Below are 21,411 nucleotides of genomic sequence, written 5' to 3' on the forward strand. Positions count from 1 at the left end.
CTGACTCATACCATTCTTTTCTGTCTTAAGTGGTTGACCTTGGCCTTAGGAAAACAGAATAATAACAATCACTGATTGGGCATTGACTCTGGGGCAAGCACGCCATCCTCCATTTTGAGATCCCCCGGCAGAGTTGGAATCCAAGTCTCCCAGAATACAAAGTGGCACCTAGGAGCGGTGACCCCCGCAGCAGATCAGGGCTGAGCTCTTGAAAATGGCTCTCTGGGTTCAAATCAAAACTCGATTCCCCAGCTGTGCCACCTTGGGGCTTCCTTTGAACTCTCTTTGACTCCATTTTCCCCATTTTACAGATGGGGATAACAGAACTCCCTAACGGCCGGGCGCAGTGGCTCCCGTTTGTAATCCCAGCACTTTGGGAGGCTGAGGCAGGAGGATCGCTTGAGCACAGGAGTTCTAGGCCAGCCTGGGCAACAAAGTGAGACCCTGTCTTTGCAAAAAGCCTAAAAATTAGCTAGGCATGGTGGTTGTATGCCTGTGGTCTCCAGCTACATCAGAGGCTGAGGACAGGAGAATTGCCTGAGCTCAGGAGTGCAAGGCTGCAGTGACCCATGATTGTGCCACTGCACGCCAACCTGGGTGACATAGTGAGACCCTAAGATAGACAGATAGATAGATAGATACATACATACGTACATACATACATAGATAAAAATTGAGGTGCACTGTCACTTGAGAATTTCAAATTATGTGATAAGTATCTAAGGCAGTCAAAGAAAGGCTTTGGAGATGACCAGAAAGTACCTTATGTAACTAAGTTATTAAGTCCCTAAACCATTTATATTTAAATATAGAAAATATATTTAATAACTTGATACAGGAAAAAAGAGCTTGCCAAAAAATCTCAAAAGAATAAAGTCTATTGGATTTAAACCATTTCCTTATAAAACCTGATTGCTGTATTACAGATATGAACTCTATATGCACTCAAATCCTTTCATCAATAAAAGGCAATAAGACTCTTATTGAGTAACAATAAGAGTCAATAAGGTTCTTATTGACTGTAACATTATTTAGGATAGTTCTTTCCAATAGAAATATCAGGATCAAGGGGTTACATAAAAAAAAAAAATTTTTTAAGTCAGTACTATACCATCATCTCTGCAAGGTAACTGCTCAGAAACAGAGCCTGAGGAATCTTTTCTGATCACAGATCTTTTGGTTTTCCCTTGCCCAGTTCGACTTCTTTGCCGCACCATAAATCCACCAATACCTATCCAAAAAAGAAATTGGGTAAACTGATAAATAATTTCTCCCTACGTTTCCACAGTACACAGGATAAAAATGCTTTATCTTGAATAGTAAGTCATTTTCCAAAATTAAATCTGTGCTAGTCTAAATAAATAACCTGAGTTTTAGGTAAAATAGAAGTTAAAAACAACCAAAAAAAAAAAAAAAGGCAAAGCCACTGTTATCACTTATCAAACAGAATACAAAAAGACCTGTGTGCACTTCCTCTTCTAAACAGTATCAGTGTAAATATCAAACACTAAATTACGCTGGCTTATCTATTTGACAAATATTAGTGTCTCATACATCACATAACAGTCATGCACTGCATAATGATGTTGGTAAACAAAGGGCTGCATGTTAAGGCAGTGGTCCCATAAGATTATAATGGAGCTGAAAAATTCCCACCACATACAGACATCACCATAGTTATAACACCGTAGCACAATTACTTTATTTTTTAAAATGAATTTAGCGTACCATACAGCCTAAGTGTGTAGTAAGCTATACCATCTAGGTTTGTGGAAGTGCACTCTATGATGTTCACACAAGGATGAAAATGCCTAATAATGTATTTCTCTGAACTTAAGTGATGGATGACTGTGTCTGTATATTAACTGGCTAACTGGTACATTAGCTGGAGGACAGAAGACACAAACTACCTAGATGACACAAATATTCTTTGGCTGATATGATTTCAGGGGGACGGTGTCTGGTACTCCAAAGTATGAGGGCATTTATACATGGGACACATAGAGCCCTGTGGTTAAGAGCATGGAATCTGGAGTCAGACTATGTAATTCTGCTTACTCACTAAATACTTCTCAATGCCTCAATTCTTTCACTGGTTAAAAATGGGGGTAAGGCAAAGCAGCTTCTCATACATATGTTAAAAGGACAAATAACATAAGTGAAGTGCTTAGAATAGAGGTCTGGTACACAGTCAACACTTTAAGCTTTTGTGAAATGATATCGCTGTCTAGCAATATACTCTGTGACCTAATGGGTCCCTCAATTAGAGGGTTGACTTCCATGTGAGGCAGAGGAAAAGAAAACAGTAAATACAAGTTCCTGGAAGGAATCTGCAATGTCTAAAAAAGTACACTTATAAGCCTCATGATCAGGAAGAAATGAAATCATTTTCATAAAACGATTTAGAAGCAACTCATCTTAGGTCCTTATTATAGATATGACCTATTTAAAAGACAGGTTATCTTTTAAGGTCTCATGGAATACGAACGAAGTAAGAAAGTTCTTCCTTACATATCAAAAGGGATTTAGATCACTCTTACCAATAAAATATAAGCAATAAGAAGCATAAAGATTGTAGGAATCCAATTTAAAACCTCATTGGTAAACAGACATTAATAAACTGGCTAAGGAAAGCCTACTCAACACGTGTGAAAAGTGGAAAATAATTTTTCTTAAATAAATACATAAAAGCCTACAACTTCTGTATTGTGACAATTTTAATAATTTTTTCCAATAAGGCAAATAAAACTGACAAGCAAGACCGCTTTTCTCTCCACTCCTGAGGCACATAAGAAATGAGTGTTTAATCAGTCATGGTTTTTAACTGGACTATAAATTCTAGGAGCCATAATAACTCTGTCTTGTTCCCCTTCACACTGTATACTTACTGGCACTCCTGCATAAACACTGAAATAAGTTTTTTCAAAAAAAGATATTAGAAAGTGAATACTGAAAATTAAAAGCGTTACAGAAGTACACATCCAGAGGAACTATATAAATGGCCTTCAAACTCCAAGTATGAACAAAAGCCAATCTAGTAAAGCATTTAATAAAATGGTTAACATTTGGGATAAGGCATTCAATAATGGTTCATTGTGAAGTATTCACATATTCAAAATAAAGAACTCTGGAGCTAAAAAGTCGTATTCAAATAGTTTAGTTCTTTAATTTATGTGCACATATTTTTGTTTAGACAGTTCTTAATCCTGAATATTTAATTTTAATTGAAGTCTTCAGTATAGTATTTTTCTTTAATTAACCAAGTGTTGATGATATTGAAATGTCTACCTCAGGCACTATACCTGGTCTGTATGGTTTCCTTTTTCTCTTTTTGACACCATCTGTTCCTTCCACTCCCTTAGTTTCATCATCCACAGCTTCCCGCTCAGGACTAGATTCTGATTTTCCATCACAATCCATAAGTTCTCCTTCTGGAAAAAAGTAAATGTATACACAAAACTGGAAAAACCTATCAAATATATAATCCCTACATAATGGGGAATAAAAAGTAGGGTTGTTGCTGAGCCATTTTAATTGTACATCCCTGTTGGTAGGGAAAGTATGAAAGGAGATAGAAGCAGCCCCAAATGGTTGTAGAAATTGTGCTGCTTAGTGCAGTGTTCCCATGAAATAAAACATAATCAGAGAAGGGGAACACAGAACTCAGAGTTCTGTTAAGTGCAATCCATTTGCACTTAACACATTCACTTGCTTTTAATTATGTCTTCAGGTCCAGGTCTCTAGACTAGAACTCTCTTCTGAGCTTCAACCACAGCTATAATTGAATATTACCTAGTTACTGAAAACTGTATATCCAAAATGAACTATTAATTTAAAATAAACTTTCTCCTTTTTCCCATGTTACCTACTATCATTAAAAGGCATGGAAATGTAACCTGGAGAAGACAGAGGCCTGGAAGACCACCTTAATCATTCCTAATCTCTTTCCTCCTACAACCAAGACTCCTCAATACCTCTGAAATGCATTTTATCACTCTCTACTACCATCTTAGTCCAACCTCAGATGACTCACTATTAATACAATATGCTCCTATCTAGTTCCCCACCTCAAAGCTTACCTCTCTCCAATCAGTTCTTTAAATTACTGCATAAATGATCTTTCTATAAATATGTATCAATTTTCTGCTTAAAATCCTTTCATGTCTTCCCAATGCCCTCAAAATAAACTTCAAATTGCAAGGCCCATTACAACAGTCTCTTGTAAACTTTCCAGCTTCATCTCACTCCCTCCAGTGAACTACACTCAGTTCTTTGAATGTATCAAGCTCTTTCTTCCACTATCTTCCCCAATTTCTGCCTTCTACCTAACTTATCTTTCAGGATTTATTCTAAACTTCACTGTATTAAAGAATTCCTGATATTTAGATAAGATTATGTCAAACAGTTTTATGCTCGTATGTATGAACGTCATGCTTCATTTTTATTGGTTCTTTAAAATCTGTGTCCCTGCTAGATTATATTCTCCATGAGAACAGGTACACAGATTTTCTTAGTAACAGATGTATTGTTAGTAGGATACCTAATACATGTTCAATAAATACTTCACTGAATGAGGTAAATGGAATGCTTAGAGAATGCTATTTTAGAGAATGCTATTTTAACACTGTGGTAATCAAACTTTTCCAAGTTATATATGCTTTACATTGTATTACAGGAAAAAGACATGTTTATCAAATACATTTTAAAATCAAGTTGTTAACTCCTTCAATATTCTCAGTATTAGAGATAACGTATTTCTGTAATGGCATGAACAGGCTATTTGTCTTTTCTTTTTTATTATATTTGGTCTATATTTGAGGCCAATTCCATAACAATCTGATAATGGCTATGGACTTATGACTAAACCATGAAAAGAAAAGTTTATAGACCAGGCACGGTGGCTCATGCCCATAATCCCAGCACTTTGGGAGGTCAAAGCAGGTGGATCACTTGAGGTCAGAAGTTCCGTACCAGCTTGACCAACATAGTGAGTCTCTACTAAAAGTACAAAATTATCTGGGCGTGGTGGTACACGCCTAAAATCCCAGCTATTCAGGAGGCTGAGGCAGGAGATTGCTTGAACCCGGGAGGCAGAGGTTTCAGTGAACCGAGATCATGCCATTGCACTCCAGCCTGAGCAACAAGAGTGAAATTTCATCTCTCAAAAAAAAAAAAAAAAAAAAAAAAGCCGGGCGCGGTGGCTCATGCCTGTAGTCCCAGCACTTTGGGAGGCCAAGGTGGGCGGATCACGAGGTCAGATGGAGACCATCCTGGCTAACGCGGTGAAACCCCGTCTCTACTAAAAATACAAAAAATTAGCCAGGTGAGGTGGCTGGTGCCTGTAGTCCCAGCCACGTGGGAGGCTGAGGCAGGAGCATGGCGTGAACCCGGGAGGCAGAGCTTACAGTGAGCCGAGTTGGCACCATTGCACTCCAGCCTGGGTGACAGCGAGACTCTGTCTCAAAAAAAAAAAAAAAAAAAGAAAAAGAAAGAAAGAAAAGAAAAGAAAAGAAAAAAGAAAATTACTGAAAAAAACAAACACCAAAGATGACAATACCAATTGTTTACCTTCAAATAAACCCACCTAAAAGTTAATGACAGGGAATTTTGGGTTAAGGTGGCAGACTAAATTCATACATTAAAATTACATTCTCCTGAAACCGTACTAAAAACACACTGAAATAATCTATTTTTAAAAGATAAAATCAAGCTGTGGCATGGTGGCATGCCTGTAATCCCAGCTATTTGGGAGGCTGAGGTGGGAGAAGAGAATTGCTTGAGCCCAGAAGGTTGAGGCTACAGTGAGTTATGATCACACTACTGCATTCCAGCCTGGACAACAGAGAAAGACCCAATCTCCTTAAAAAAAAAAAAAAAAGACAATAGGAAAGGAGAAAAACAACTTAACAAAGGCAAATTCTCAGTTGAGAGCAGAAAGAACTGAAAAAAAGAATCCAGTTTATAACAATCCTCAGAAGGCTGAGAAACTAGGAAAACTGGCCACCTTTGGAAATAAGTGGGAGAAAACTGAAGCAACAAGAGATTTAATTATCTGCAGAAGTTATACTCCCTACACCTGCTTCCTAGGATTACACACTGACAAGCTGCTACTCTCATTTGTGGGATGCAGGATTCCTGGGTGACCTTAAATGGAACAATGGGATGAAGATCGAAAATAGGACCAAGAAAATATGGGCATACTAAGTGTGGACAACCCCATTCTGCTGCCGTTGCCGGACCCCACATTTCCCCACTGAATTCTCAGAAAGCTAACAGCCAGATCTCTAGCCTCCAAGTATGAGGTTTGAAAAGACTGTTGTGGGGAACCTGATCAGTTCAAGAAGAACATCTAAAGATACTGAAACCAGAGGGTTCACCAAATGGTCAGCACAAATCACCCCACTAAACTTACAAATCGACAAGCACCACCACATACTCAAAGCTTTCTAATCAACTACTTAATTCCTTTTTTAAAAAATAAAAATACTATCTATCCAGTCTCCATCTTTAGTTCTTCACTTTTAATCATGCATGTACCATAAAGATTATCTGACAATGGTCTATAACAAGCTTGTCCAACCTGCAGCCAAGATGCTTTAAATGCAGCCCAACACAAATTCATAAACTTTCATAAAACATTATGAGACTTTTTATGAGGTTTTTTTTTTTTTAAAAAGCTCATCAGCTACCATTAGTGTATTTTACGTGTGGCCCAAGACAACGCTTCTTCCAATGTGGGCCATGGAAGCCAGAAGATCTGCAACACCCTTGATCTGTAACATAAAAGACAGAGACCTGAGAACATAAAAGACAATTTGGAATTAACAGACTAAGTAGGAAGTAAAGAAAATCTTCAAAAAGATTAAAATCCTCTGAGGGATAATATAAGATACCCTTGAGGCAAGAATAGGATGCTACAAAAGAAACATTCAAAGGGAGGAAAGAAAGCTCTTGAAATAACTGAAATAAAAACAAAACTCAGTAGAGGAAGATAAAATAAGGACATGAATTGGAAAGAAGCAGAGAAAAACTGAGTATGTTTCACATCTGAAAAGCAGAATTCTGGAAAAAGAGAGGGAATTGTTATCAATAATATAGTTCAAGAACATTTCCTACCACTGAAGGATATAAGACAGCAGACTGAAAGAGACCACTCAGTGCCTAACAAAACAGATTTTAAATGTCAAAAACAGACAAAAACAGACGTTATCCTCATGAAATTTTAGAACACTGAGGACAAAGAATTTCCTAAAATCTTAAGAGCTTCCAAGAAAACACAGGTCACATAGAAAAAACCGAGTTCTTCATATACTAGAAACTAAAAGACGGTGGATCAATTGACTAAAAATGATAAATGAAAATGTATTTCCAACCTGGAAAAGATGAGTCAGGTAGGAAGGTAAAATAAAGACATTTTCAGAAGTATATAATGCTCAAAACTTACCTTCCACACATTCTCTGTCAGGGAGCTACGGAAGATACATTCCACCCAAATTGAGGGAAGAAATAAAGGGAAATTCATGAAATTGCAGAAAACACATGTAACACAGGAGAGAACAGAAGATGATCTCCAGGATGATAAAGAGGAAATCCCCAAATTAATCATATGTAATGATTTGTGGCCAAGGATAGCACTGGATCTAGTACAAAGGCCACCTTTCACCTGAAATAATGCACACAAGGACAGTAAAAACCAAGAGAGCACTTTTATTGATGAGGTTCATAGTGACACCAGTAAGCATACATGTTGAGACAAATGGCATAAAGTAGCACATACAGTGCCCTAACACAAGTGGTATCACTGTAGCTAAAGTCTCTACTAACCAACATCTTCACAAGGGCCTTCTGATTCCCACAGGCTGAAATAAAGAAAAAGACCATTATCGGCCAGGCACGGAGGCTCATGCCTGTAATCCCAGCACTTTGGGAGGCTGAGGTGGGTGGATCACGAGGTCAGGAGATAGAGACAATCCTGGCTAACACGGTGAAAACCCGTCTCTACTAAAAATACAAAAAATTAGCCAGGCGTGGTGGCGGGTGCCTGTAGTCCCAGCTACTCCAGAGGCTGAGGCAAGAGAATGGCATGAACTTGGGAAGCAGAGCTTGCAGTGAGCCGAGATTGCGCCACTACACTCCAGCCTGGGCGACAAAGCAAGACTCCGTCAAAAGAAACGAAGAAAAGAGAAGAGAAGAGACGAGACGAGGACAGAAAGAAAGACAGAAAGAAAAGAAAAGAAAAGAGAAAAAGTCCGTTATCACTCAAATATGAGAAATTCTCCCATATATACGTACTTGTATCTAGATGACTAATCTCTGGAAAGTTAAAAGAAAACACTGGTTCTTTCCAAGGAAGGGATGGCCAAAAGGTAGGCTAACTTAACATTGTTCACTCTTTTTAAGACCTTTGTATTTCTTGTATCATGCACAGGTATTGCCTATTCAAAAACAAACCTACAACAGGGAAAGACTGAAAGCTTTTCTTCAATATCTGCTACAAGGCAAGGATGCCTACTCTTAACACTTATTTTCAACATAGTCCTAGCCAGAGCAATCACATAAGAAAAGGAAGTAAAAGGCATCAGCAGAAAAAAGGGGGTAAAATTATCCCTGTGTGCAGATGACATGATCTTGTATGTAGAAACCCCTAAAAATTCCACAGTTACTAGAATAAATGAATTCAGTCAAGTAGCAGGATACAAAATCAATATACAAAAATCAGATGTATTTCTTTATACAAATAATGATCTGAAAAAAAATCAAGAAAACATTTCCACTTAAAATAACATCAAAAAAATAAAACACTGGGGAACAAATTTAATGAAGGAAGTGAAAGCTTTATATACTAAACACTATAAAATACAGACAAAGTAAACTGAAGACACACAGCCGGGCATGGTGGCTCACGCCTGTAATCCCAGCACTTTGGGAGGCCAAGGCGGGTAGATCACCTGAAGTCAGGAGTTCAAGACCAGCCTGGCCAACATGGCGAAACCCTGTCTCTACTAAAAATACAAAAATTGGCCAGGCGGGCGTGGTGGCAGGCACCTGTAATCCCAGCTACTTGGGGGGCTGAGGCAGCAGAATTGCTTGAAACCAGGAGGAGGCGGAGGTTGCAGTGAGCTGAGATCACACCACTGCACTTCTGCCTGGGCAACAGAGTGTGACTTTGTCTCAAAAAACAGAAAAAAGCTAAAGACACAAATAAATATAACGATATCCCCAAGTTTGTGGATTGGAAGAATATTGTTAAAACCTCCATACTATCCAAAGTGATCTACAGATTCAATGCAATCCCTATCAAATTTCCAAAGGCATTTTTCATAAAAATAGAAAACACAATTCTAAAATTTGTATTAAATCATAAAAGACGCTGAATAGCCAAAAGAATCTTGAGAAAGAAAAACAAAGTAGGAGGTATCACACTACCTGATTTCAACTTATATTACAAAGTGATAGTTATCAAAACAGTATGGTACTGGCATAAAAACAGACACATGGATCAATGGAACTGAATACAGAGCCCAAAAATAAACCCAAGCATATATTATGAGCTAATTTTTGACAAGTCCAACAAGATACAATAGGGAAAAGATGGTGTCTTCAATAAGTAGTGGTAAGAAAACTAGATATCTATATGCAAAAGAATGAAACTGGACCTGATGCCTATCTTACACATCATACATAAAAAGCAACTCAAAATAGATTAAATACCTAACACCTGAAACCATAAACCTCCTTGAAGGAAATTTAGGAGAAAAATTTCTTAATATCCTCCTTGACAATGATTTTTTGGATATCCCATCAAAAGCTCAGGTAGCAAAAGCAAAAATAAGCAAGTGGGACTACATCAAGCAAATAAGCTTCTGCATAGCAGTAAAAAAAAAAAAAAAAAACAAAACAGGGGTAAAAAGGTAGCACAGGGATTAGGGGAAAATATTGGCAAACCACACATCTGATAAGGGGTTAAAATCCAAAACATATAAAGAACTCACACAACTCAGTAGCCAAAAAAAAAAAAAAAACCCAAATAACTGGATTTTAAAATAGGCAAGGACCTGAATAGCCATTTTTCCAAAGTCACACTAATGGTCAAATGGTATATGAAAAGATGCTCAACATCATAATCATGAGGAAAATGAAAATTAAAACCACAATAGATATCATCTCATGTCTCTTAGAATGACTATTATCAAAAAGGCAAAGACATAAGTGTTGGTGAGGATGTGTAGAAAACGAAACCTTTGTACATGGTTGATAGGAATGTAAATTAGTATAGCCATTATTGAAAACAGTATAGAGTTTCCTTAAAAAAAATACAACTACCATAAGATCCAACAATGCCTCTGTTGGGCATATATTCAATGGTAATAAAATCAGCATCTGAGAGAGACATCTGCACTCCCACGTTCATGGCGGCATTACTTCCAATAGCCAAGATATGGAAACAAACTAAGTGTCCTGATGGACAATTTACTTACCCATTCAAGGACAGATGAATGGATAAAGAAATTGTGACGTTTGTATATACATATATTAAGTCCTCCCTTAATGTCATCAATAGGTTCTTGGGAACTGAGACGTTAAGCTAAATGAACATACAGCAGGTCCTCAAGTAACACTGTTTCCTTCAATCTAATTTTGGCATAATGCAAAATGAAAAAAAAAATCAGTTTTGTCATACTTTTTTTCCCCTCTTAACCACAGTTTCTAAGAACTTACTGATGACAATGAGGACTTTATACAATGGAATAGTTAGCTTTAAGAAAGGAGATACTGCCATTTGTGACAACATGGATGAACCGGGAGGAAAGTATACTAAATAAAGTAAGCCAGACACAGAAAAATACTGTATGATCTCACTTAATAAGCAGAATGGGAGGCAGTGGGGTGAGAAGCTGAACGTATAGAGAGTAGAATGGTGGTTTTCAAGGGTCTGGAGGTAGGGGATGGGTGGGATGGGCAGAAGTAGGTCGGAGGGTACAAATCTGCAGTTAGGTAAGATGAATAATTCTAGAGATCAAATTAATACACAGCATGAGAACCATAGTTAATAATATTGTGTACAGAAAATTTGCTGAAAGAGATTTTAGGTGTACACACACAGAAACTATGGAAGGTGAAGGATACAGACATTTGTTTGACCATAGTAATCATTTCACTGTGTATACAAAGCATGTTGTATGCCTCAGATATGTATAATAAAAAATGAAAAAAACCAAAAAACTGTATCCTACCTTCCAAAAACAGTTTCAAATGCATTATGTCTTTGGATTTAGCAAGGAATTCACCTTTGCAGGCCCACTTACATACAACATTATAAATATAGCAGGTGATATATTGTACTATTCATAGCAAAAGATTGAAAGAAAGCCGGGCACGGTGGCTCACGCCTGTAATCCCAGCACTTTGGGAGGCCGAAGCAGGCATATCACGAGGTCAGGAGATCGAGACCATCCTGACTAACATGGTAAAACCCCGTCTCTACTAAAAATACAAAAAAATTAGGCGGGCATGGTGGCGGGCGCCTGTAGTCCCAGCTACTCAGGAGGCTGAGGCAGGAGAATGGCGTGAACCCAGGAGGCGGAGCTTGCAGTGAGCGAAGATCGTGCCACTGCACTCCAGCCTGGGTGACAGAGCAAGACTCTGTCTCAAAAAAAAAAAAAAAAAGATTGAAAGACACCCAAAGGTCTATCAACAGGGGAAAGAACAGGTAAATTAAATTGCTTATATTTCCATACAAAGGAATATTTGCAGCCATAAAAAAATGAAGGACAGTAAAAAGTAGTAAGACAAAAGGAATAAAATATATATATACACACACACACAAAAATATATATATATATACACACACATTTCCTTGTACATGCATAAAACACATCTGGAAGGTTACACGAGAAACCTCTGAGGTTTCTGGAGATGTAAACTGGGGGCATGAAGGCATGGGAAAGGGAGAGAATTCACTGTTTACCTTTTTATTATTTTCCAATTTTAAATCATTTGAATGTATAACTTGTCTAAAAATCAAATTTTAAAAGTTGAGGGAATTAACATTACAGAAAGTAACAAACCTCAAGGAAGCAGCCACCTTCACCAGATGGACAGTATACCTCACTCTTCCCACGCTCCAGTAGTTACTGAATGCCACTCCCCTCCCTCCATTCAGTCTGCCCCACCTGCTGGCCTTCTAGAGCCTCAGTGCAGTCCTATTCCCACACCTCCAAACACATCCATACACTGTGATGGTCAATCTGGGACCACCAGTTGAGAGGAAATGTGTTGTGTTTCCACTCTTGAGACAAACAGAGTGTTATTTTATTGAGGTTTGGGATTTTTTTCTTGCATTAACAGGGTTTCTAGATCCCAGTAGGTGAATGAGAAAGAAGTATGCTTTTATTGCATAAGGAATTTGTTTCTGATACACCAAAGTGATGAAGTATGACTTTTCTTAAAGAAGTGGTTATTAGAAGAGTTAAAAATCAATAGAAACAAAAAGTCATAGGTATTGTTCCAATACTCCAGGAACATCACAATTTGGATTCTGTAGATGTGTGTAATATAATGTGTAATAATACATTCTGACAACCTCAAGTTGAAAACTGCACAGCCGAAGATCACTTATAGTCAGTAACACTTTTCAAACTTTAATTTTAAATTCATCAAGTCTCTCCCTAATATATCATACTTTTTAATAAAGGAAACTGTCAGATACGCTATAATACAGAGGAAAACGTTTATATACTCTTTCATTATAATTTTTCCACAACTTCCAAAATGAAGAAAAAGACATGGAAACATTAAGTTCAGAGAATAATTGTGGCAGACAATTCCCTCCTCCTGAAAGTTCAATTACCCCAACACAGGCATAATTTCTTACTAACTCAAAAGGAACTGAATTCACATATAAAGACAAACGTGGGATTCTGTTGAGTTCTGTTGGACAGAGAACACAATTGCTCAAGCACTGGTTGGGCACTTGTATTCTAATAGCTCACGGTTACTGAGCACTCCATGTCTGGGAAGAGCCAGTGCTGGGTGCCTGGCATGCATCCTTGCACCTCATCAGCACAACTATCCTATGGGCTCATCCTGGTTAACCTATTTTATAAATGAGAACACTAGCATCAGAGAAGTTAAAAAATTTGCCTAAAAACATCCAGAGTAGGTTTCATCGTTGCCCACTACTTTATAATGCTTTCCCAAGGGTACTGAGACGTTATCAAAACATGTTAGTGAAACAGTCTAAAACATCACAAATTTTAGGTTAATAAAAAATACCCAGAAAAGGGCAGCGTTATTAGAAATCTCAGCATAACGTAATAATAAGAACTTATGATGATTGTATTCTTTTCCTATTTTTTCTCCCATACAGGCATATGAAATACCATAAAACTTATTTTAGGGGTGTGTGTGTACATGTAGTTTCAGGATAATATAGTAATCTAAAACATTTTTGATATGGCAAAGTGTGGCAATACTAAATTTTTAAAAAGGATTTTTATTTAGCAAACAGAAAGCAAAAATGTTGTCTAAGTAACATGCATTTATTTTATCCCTAGGAATGTACCTTTCCTTCTGCAAAGGATGTGAGATCCTGGCATGTAAATGAACATGAGGGACTAGTCATGAAAATACTGTATATTCAATTCCTTAAATTCTAAAATTGTCTTAGCATTTAACATCCAACACACTAACAATCTTTTTTCATATTCAATAAAAATAAGGACAAATTCAGTAAACTCAGATGGGCTATTTTATCACGTAAATTTTAAAAAAGCAAGGGCAATTTTTCAACTGATTTTCTTTTACCCTGATACGAGTCAATGAGAAAATATGAAATTGAAACATATCACCATTTCTCAGTGTTTACAAGTGGTAAGTCACAAGGAAAACCTTCCAAGGTCTTCTGTGTTGCTTTAAAAAGGTATTATAATCACATAATTTGGGAAACAATGTGTACTATTATCAAGAAACCTTTCATATTTTGTGAAATGGAGCACTTCCCAAATTTAAGAGACTATGGAAACCTTTTTCAGACATTTTTTTAACATCCTCAGAAATGGAAATTCTTGTTAATGCTGATCTGATCAATTCCTCCAAGTATATGGACTACTTCTTTGCAAACTCCAAGCCCCCAAATCAAATTACCTGTTCAACTGTATCTGAAAATCAGTTACATACAAGCATCAGAAAGTGTTTCTCCCAGCAACATAGACCCAAAACACACTAAAAAACAAAAATTATCAAGAACATACAAAAGACATATCTTTTCATGTATTTATTTATTTTTTGAGATGGAGTCTCACTCTGTCACCAGGCTGGAGTGCAGTGGCTCGATCTTGGCTCACTGCAACCTCTGCCTCCTGGGTTCAAGCAATCCTCTGCCTCTGCCTCCCAAATAGCTGGGATTACAGGTGCCTGCCACCACGCCCAGCTAATTTTTGTATTTTTAGTAAAGACAAGGTTTCACCATGTTGGCCAGGATGGTCTTGATCTCCTGACCTCAGGTGATCCACCCACCTTGGCCTCCCAAAGTGCTGGGATTACAGGCATGAGCCACCGAGCCCGGCCACAAAAGACATGCCTTTTCAAAGCCACAATTACCTCTCACCTGGACCATTGTTTCTCACTGATCTACCTGTCATAACTCCTGCACCTAATCATATACTTATATCATAGGAGAGTGTTCCTCTTAAAATATAAATAAGATCATGGTGTTCTTCTTTTCAGGAACATTCAATGGCCTCCTATTCCATTGCTATTAAGCACAAACTACTGACACATCACCTTATGGTTGTGTGAGATATACTGAGCCGTCCTTCTTTTCCTTACATCTCTAATCTTCTCACCTTCTGACTGTCCCCTCTGCTCACTCTGTTGGTCTCCACAACACTCTTCAAACATGCTCAGCACACTCTCACCCAGAGCCTTTACACTGGCTTCCTCACTGTCTGGGATGCTCTTCTCTCAGGTAATCAAGTGGCTCACTCACTCACCTCTTTAAAATCTGTGCTCAAATACTGCTTTCTGTTCATATGGACCCTAAACACCTGTCTGTACTTCCAATTCCTTTTTTTTTTTTTTTTTTTTTTTTTGGAGACGGAGTCTTGCTCTGTTACCCACGCTGGAGTGCAGTGGTGCAATCTCGGCTCACTGTAACCTCCGCCTCCAGGTTCAAGCAATTCTCCTGCCTTGGCCTCCCAAGTAGCTGTGATTACAGGTGCATGCCACTGAGCCTGGCTAATTTTTGTATTTTTAGCAGAGAACGGGTTTCACCATGTTGGCCAGTCTGGTCTCGAACTCCTGACCTCAAGTGATCTACCTACCTTGGCCTCCCAAAGTGCTGAGATTACAGGCATAAGCCACTGTGCCTGGCCAGGCAATTCCTCTTTATCAAACTTAATTTTTACCATGGGACTTGCCAAACACATTATAATTAACTGATTTTTTTTAAGAGTTGAGTTACCTAACATTAAAATATAAACTCTATGCAGAGAATTCTACCTGTTTTGTACACTGATATGATTTCCAACATCTGACATACAGTAGGTATTCAATAAATTCTATTGTCTCAAAGCCGGCTGCAGTGCCACATGCCTATAGTACCTGCTACTTGAGAGGCTGAGGCAGGAGGATCACTTGAGCCGAGGAGTTGGAAACCAGCCTGGGCAATGTAACAAGACACTGCCCCTTAAAAAAAAAAAAAAAAAAAACAACTATGAAATAAAATGTAATGGAACAGAAATAATTATCGCTTCAATTCTGAATCAGTTGAAAATAAATAACCACCCCAAAAATGAGGAAACCTACAGTAATCCTCTTTAATTCATATTGGATTTTAGGTTACTATTAAAATATTTTGCTATCTCAAGAATTCAGCAGGCTGAGCAGAGCAGATGGCTTGAGCCCAGGAGTTCAAGACCAGTCTTGGCAAAATGGCAAAACCCCATCTCTACAAAAAAATACAAAAATTAGCCAGGCGTGGTGGCCCGCATCCATGCTCCCAGCTACTCAGGAGGCTGAGGTAGGAGGGTCGCATGAACCCAGTAGGCAGAGGTTGTAGTAAGCCAAGATCATGCCACTGCACTCTAACCTGGGCAACAGAGCAAGACCCTGTCTCCCAACCAAAAAAAAAAAAAAAAAAAGAATTCAGCTAGAAAAACCTTATATTTACTTTGATTAAGAAAATGTTTATAAACCAATACTTTATGATGCACACTGGTGAATATTAAGTTATACCTGAAGTAATATTAAATGACAGCTTTTCCATTTCTAGAATGTATGCATCAACTACCTTCACTTAAACATGGTATTATCCAAGCTCACAGTATCTGAGAAGGTTTGTGTCGTTATCTAGCAAACTAAAGTCAAGCCCCCTGTATTTCCCCACCTGTGATCTTCAAAGATATGGTGCTCCTTGAGATTTCTGTAAGGTAGGTCTGTTCTAAAACGTGTGAAAGGAAGAGAACCTGAAAAGGCAAGGTCTAAGAAGATCACTCATTTGGAGATGGCAAGGGTCACATCGGGGTTATCTAAGTCAGTGTGATTTACCCTTTGGTAAATCATACACATATTTCAAAAGTTACTTTATATGCTGTAATTCTTGCACACATATTTCATGGAAAATAAATTAGTATTACCTCGACTATCATCCATATCACCATCCCTTGAATGTTCTGATTGGATGTCTGGAGGGGTCTGAAGGATGGCCACGCTATTCTGATTTATAATCTTTAATTTCAGTTTTGGTTTTGACAGTTTTCTTCTTGGAACTGCAACTGTGAGGCTCTGTAACTGAGTCATCCCTGATTCAGTCAAACACACACCATCCTGGGTATAAGTCTTGGGTGGGTCTAAAATTACAAAATCCCAAGAATACAAATTTAAACTTTCATTTTAAATTTGACTGATTACTTATTACCGATTACTGATACCCATGTCAAGGGAATGTGACTGTAGTTCTAGAAAGCAATTACGTATCTATGAAATGCATGAATAATTAACTTCATGAAACCCAATAAAAACTAGGAAAAATAGGTCAAACTTCCTTGGATTATAGGCAGAAATGTTACATGTTTTTAAAAAAATGGTCTTCCTGGGCCGGGTGCGGGGGCTCATGCCTGTAATCCCAGCACTCTGGGAGGCCGAGGCGGCAGGCAGATCACGAGGTCAGGAGATCGAGACCATCCTGGCTAACATAGTGAAACCCTGTCTCTTCTAAAAATACAAAAAATTAGCCGGGCATGGTGGTGGGCACCTGTAATCCCAGCTATGCGGGAGGTTGAGGCAGGAGAATCGCTTGAACCCGGGAGGCGAGGGTTGCAGTGAGCCGAGATCGTGCCACTGCACTCCAGCCTGCGTGACAGGGTGAGACTCCGTCTCAAAAAAGTCTTCCTGGCATTTCTATTTTCATGTCCCAATAAAAAGAGTTAGAAGCACTGCAAAGAAATGCAATGCTCAGCTAATCCACTATGAGCTTTTTCCTGGAAAAGATCAAAAGGCAGGGATCTATTTACACAAGAAAAGAGAGAATACTCCAGAAGCTCATCTGGAAAAATCAGAGTATCAACATAATTACTAATAGGGAGAAGTAATAAATAAGTACAAATCCTGCAGATTTAATTTTAAATGTACAAAACTGTTGTTCCTTAGAACAATTCCTGTACTATCCAAATGTTTTTGTATCAGGTGCTATTAAATACAAGTATTCAAAAGAATGACTGTTTAATAAGAATATCATATTAATCACCATACTAGGCTTATTAATTATTTTAAAAAATTAAGAGATTGAATTAATTCTAAAAGAAATCTGCTTGCTAACTAGGCGGTATTTTCTGCTAACTGATAATTAAGCACAGTAATATATCAATGAAACCAAAGTAAGTATGGCATTAATGGTTATTCTAAGAGCTGTTATTTTTGTTGCCAACTTGCTGAAATTTATAGGAATACTGCCCCAGTAAAGCTGGATGACATTTTGTATATCATTGTGGAAATGATTACCAACATTATGGAATTTGGATAGAACACCCATATGATTGAAGCAGATTTTACAAGTGGTAAGCCAATTATGTAAAAATTAAGCAAAGTAAATTAATTAAATTAAGTAAAGCATTTCAAATTTTACCTAGCTCTTTTACTTTTGTGACAATTTGTGCTACAAGTGAAGTCCACAGCAGTCTGAGGAAGGCACTGAAATGAAAAAAAAAAATCCAGGTAATTCTTTTCAGAAAAGGTAAAGTGTATTTACATACTTATATATGATTAAATTTTCTGTTTCTATACTCATTTTATTAAAATAAATGTTTGAACACTAAAGTTAAAAGCACTTTTTAAAGCAACAACAAAACAAGAAGTGATGAAGGAAATACTCAAGTCATGGAGGAAAACCTGGCTAAGAAAGAATCAACACATTGGATTTTGACATATTGTCAATAACTACAAGATCATGTTCCTTGGAAGCAAAATTATAGTTTACATCTAAAGTATGTGCTTTTTATTGTTTCATGTAAATTGTTTTATAACAAGTTGTGATAAGTCATGTATAACCAACAATAATATTTTTCATAAAATACTTGTCAAAGTAAGTTTCACAAAGATAAAATAGAGTAGAGCTAAGCTAATTCATTGGTCATGGACAGTAAGGTGCAAATGAGTGGTACAAGAGTGCAGACTCACAGTTTAAATTATTCTCTTACCATTAGGCGCAGGCATATAGGGTCTGCACATGTTACAATCAAAACCAATGTCTGCTACATTTTCCACTTCTTCCTCAGTATTTAAGTTCTGACCAACTGCATGCATCCATCTAAAAAGACCATATTTGTACATTTTTTTAAAAAAATGGAATATACTGAGAACTGCTACCTTTTAAACCTGTAACACTGAGTCTTCAAACTTAAAAGCCCTAAGCCTCACATGCTCCTCCTACCTTGCCCTTTTCTCCTAACTATCCCTATTAACAGAAAAACTTTCATAGAGCTAAGGAGGAAATAAAAAGGAATGAGAACAACTATTAGAGAGGAAGCAAAGCACATTACATAAGGAAGCTAATTATTTTATAATCATATATTAAATATTTCAAAGACAGCAAGGAAGCTAGTTAGGGCAAACACAAAGGTATTCAGAAAACTGCAAATGGCAGTGCTAGCATATATGGGCTCCAGGCAATGCATCTAACTTGAAGTAGACATATCTCATGGAAAGCGATGTTGAATGGTAATTGGGAAATAAAGTAAAAAGTTGTCTTGCAATGGAACAGATAATTAGTAGCCAGAGTCCCAAGAATACTGTACTACTGATAAAATAATACTATCAATATATGTTCACTGCTTAACTTCTGAAGAGTACAACAATATACCAATGAAAGCAAGGAAACATTCTTGATTTTGAAATTCCACATAATTATGTAGGGAGGGCAGAAGGTGCTATCTAATACCTAGATATCTAGTATCTAGAGCTTTAAGAGAAAGTGGTTTAAGGAGAACAGAAAGTGTTAGATATTTTTTATAATCTATTAAAAGATTCAGAAACCCTTCATAAGAAACGGCATAGATGAAGGCAATAATTCTCCATCTAATTTCAAGGGATTCCTAAACCCTCAAAAAGGCCTAAATTAAAAATCTTTAGTCTTGGGTGGACACAGTGGCTCACGCCTATAATAATAAAACTTTGGGAGGCTGAGGTGGGCAGATCACAAGGTCAAAAGATGGAGACCATCCTGGCCAACATGGTGAAACCGTCTCTACTAAAAATACAAAAATTAGCTGGGCGTGGTGGCATGCACCTGTAGTCCCAGCTACTCCGGAGGCTGAGGCAGGAGAATCGCTTGAACCCAGGAGGCGGAGGTGGAGTTTGCAGTGAGCCAAGATAGCGCCCCTGCACTCCAGCCTGGCGACAGAGCAAGACTCTGTCTCTAAATTTAAAAACAAAACAAAACAGAACTTTAGTCTGGAGTTGAGAATTCAAAACAGGAAATCAATTCTGTAAGTTTCTAGGTGACTAAAAATCTACAAGGCAAAAAGTTCTGTACCTAAAACTTGTGATTAAGGAAAAGCTATTTTCCATTTTTTTTTTTGCTACATTTCAGAGAGAAAAGCTTTACAAAGATGAAAAAATAGCACAATACCTATCACGTTGTCTACACTGCAGAATAAGATCTTCTTCTCTATAGTTTCAATAGCAGACTGGACAGGAAGATAAGCTTGCACAAGGAGCGCACTGTGTGTAATTGTTCTGCCATTCACATCTTAGACCTGCAGATGTTGCTCCACAGTGTCTGCACCAAACACACCTGAAATCCAAATCCCCCCGAAAAGTCTCAATTTTATTTTCTTAGTTATTCAGTTACTGTAATTCAGGAAGCTACATACGAACATAATGGGGCTAATGATTTAATGTGTATGTGAAAATTTTTCTGATTAGTGGTATCTATCATAGAACATGTGTATTATTCAATTAAATAGGTATGGCTAATTTTTAAAAACTAAAGTGGTATGAAAAAGCTCTGAACTTGAAAGACTAACAAGGCAAACAAACCCTAGAGAACCATTTGCACTTCCAGCCTCCTTTGGGAACTGTCTGCAATGGAGGGTCTAGGCACTAGGTGTGATAACTTATGTCACAATCATCACACAGCAGGAGTCTTCCTGGGTCAGTTGCCTTCCCACAGGCCTCACACACAGTGCACTCAAGACACCTCCAACCTTTGCTAAGAACCACTTTAGTGATCTGTAAAAGAAACAACCAATCCATGTGATTTATGCATTAACCTAACATAATCAAATATACTATATAAATTAATATGGTGCTTATGTACCTAGAAGCAGAAAGGGGTAATCAACTAACATTTATTGAGCACCTACGGAGGCCCAATACTGGGTTGGGCATGTTCATACACGCTTTTAGGAGCCTACTGAGCAGAATAATAGAAAATGGCACATATTTTAATGCCTTTTTAAAGTCCACATAATTACCTTATGCTGTACATTTAATGTCCACTATATTTATAGATATAGTGACCAGATTTTAAAGAAATCAAGTAAGCTTCACTATTATTGATACATAATTTGAAAATACATCAACAAAATCTCCATCTACATTTCCATGCTTAGAATCAATAGAAAAAATACCAAAAAAATTAATGTAAAGCATGAGTTCTTAGGGACATTTTATGATCTTAGAGGATTTCTATTTAGACTATGAAGCTAGGAATTCTGAAGTTCACATTCACTCCTCTGTTTATCCTCCCCTCTCTCAAGGGTATAAGTTAGCAGAATATTTGGGAATCTCCAAATCCCTAACAAACTCCTGAAGGAAACCACACCATGTAATATTAAGATTGCGGAACTTCTTTAACATCTCAAAAGACTAGGATCGTCAGACAGAACCAATCAAGTGCCCACATTATAATGA

General features: G+C 37.5%; 1 protein-coding gene across 1 annotated transcript in view; it reads right to left on the reverse strand.

The window, feature by feature from the left end:
- LOC129530564 (histone-lysine N-methyltransferase 2C-like) overlaps window positions 1-21,411 on the reverse strand; it is a 60,607-nt gene that overhangs the window by 22,607 nt on the left and 16,589 nt on the right. Inside the window, 8 exon segments of the mRNA XM_063702797.1 lie at window positions 1,112-1,231; window positions 3,303-3,431; window positions 16,638-16,850; window positions 18,125-18,169; window positions 18,172-18,189; window positions 18,696-18,805; window positions 20,126-20,290; window positions 20,546-20,727. Of these exon segments, the coding sequence (XP_063558867.1) occupies window positions 1,112-1,231; window positions 3,303-3,431; window positions 16,638-16,850; window positions 18,125-18,169; window positions 18,172-18,189; window positions 18,696-18,805; window positions 20,126-20,290; window positions 20,546-20,727 (982 nt within the window).

This window comes from Gorilla gorilla, chromosome 22 (assembly GCF_029281585.2).
Source record: "Gorilla gorilla gorilla isolate KB3781 chromosome 22, NHGRI_mGorGor1-v2.1_pri, whole genome shotgun sequence".
NCBI lineage: Eukaryota > Metazoa > Chordata > Mammalia > Primates > Hominidae > Gorilla > Gorilla gorilla.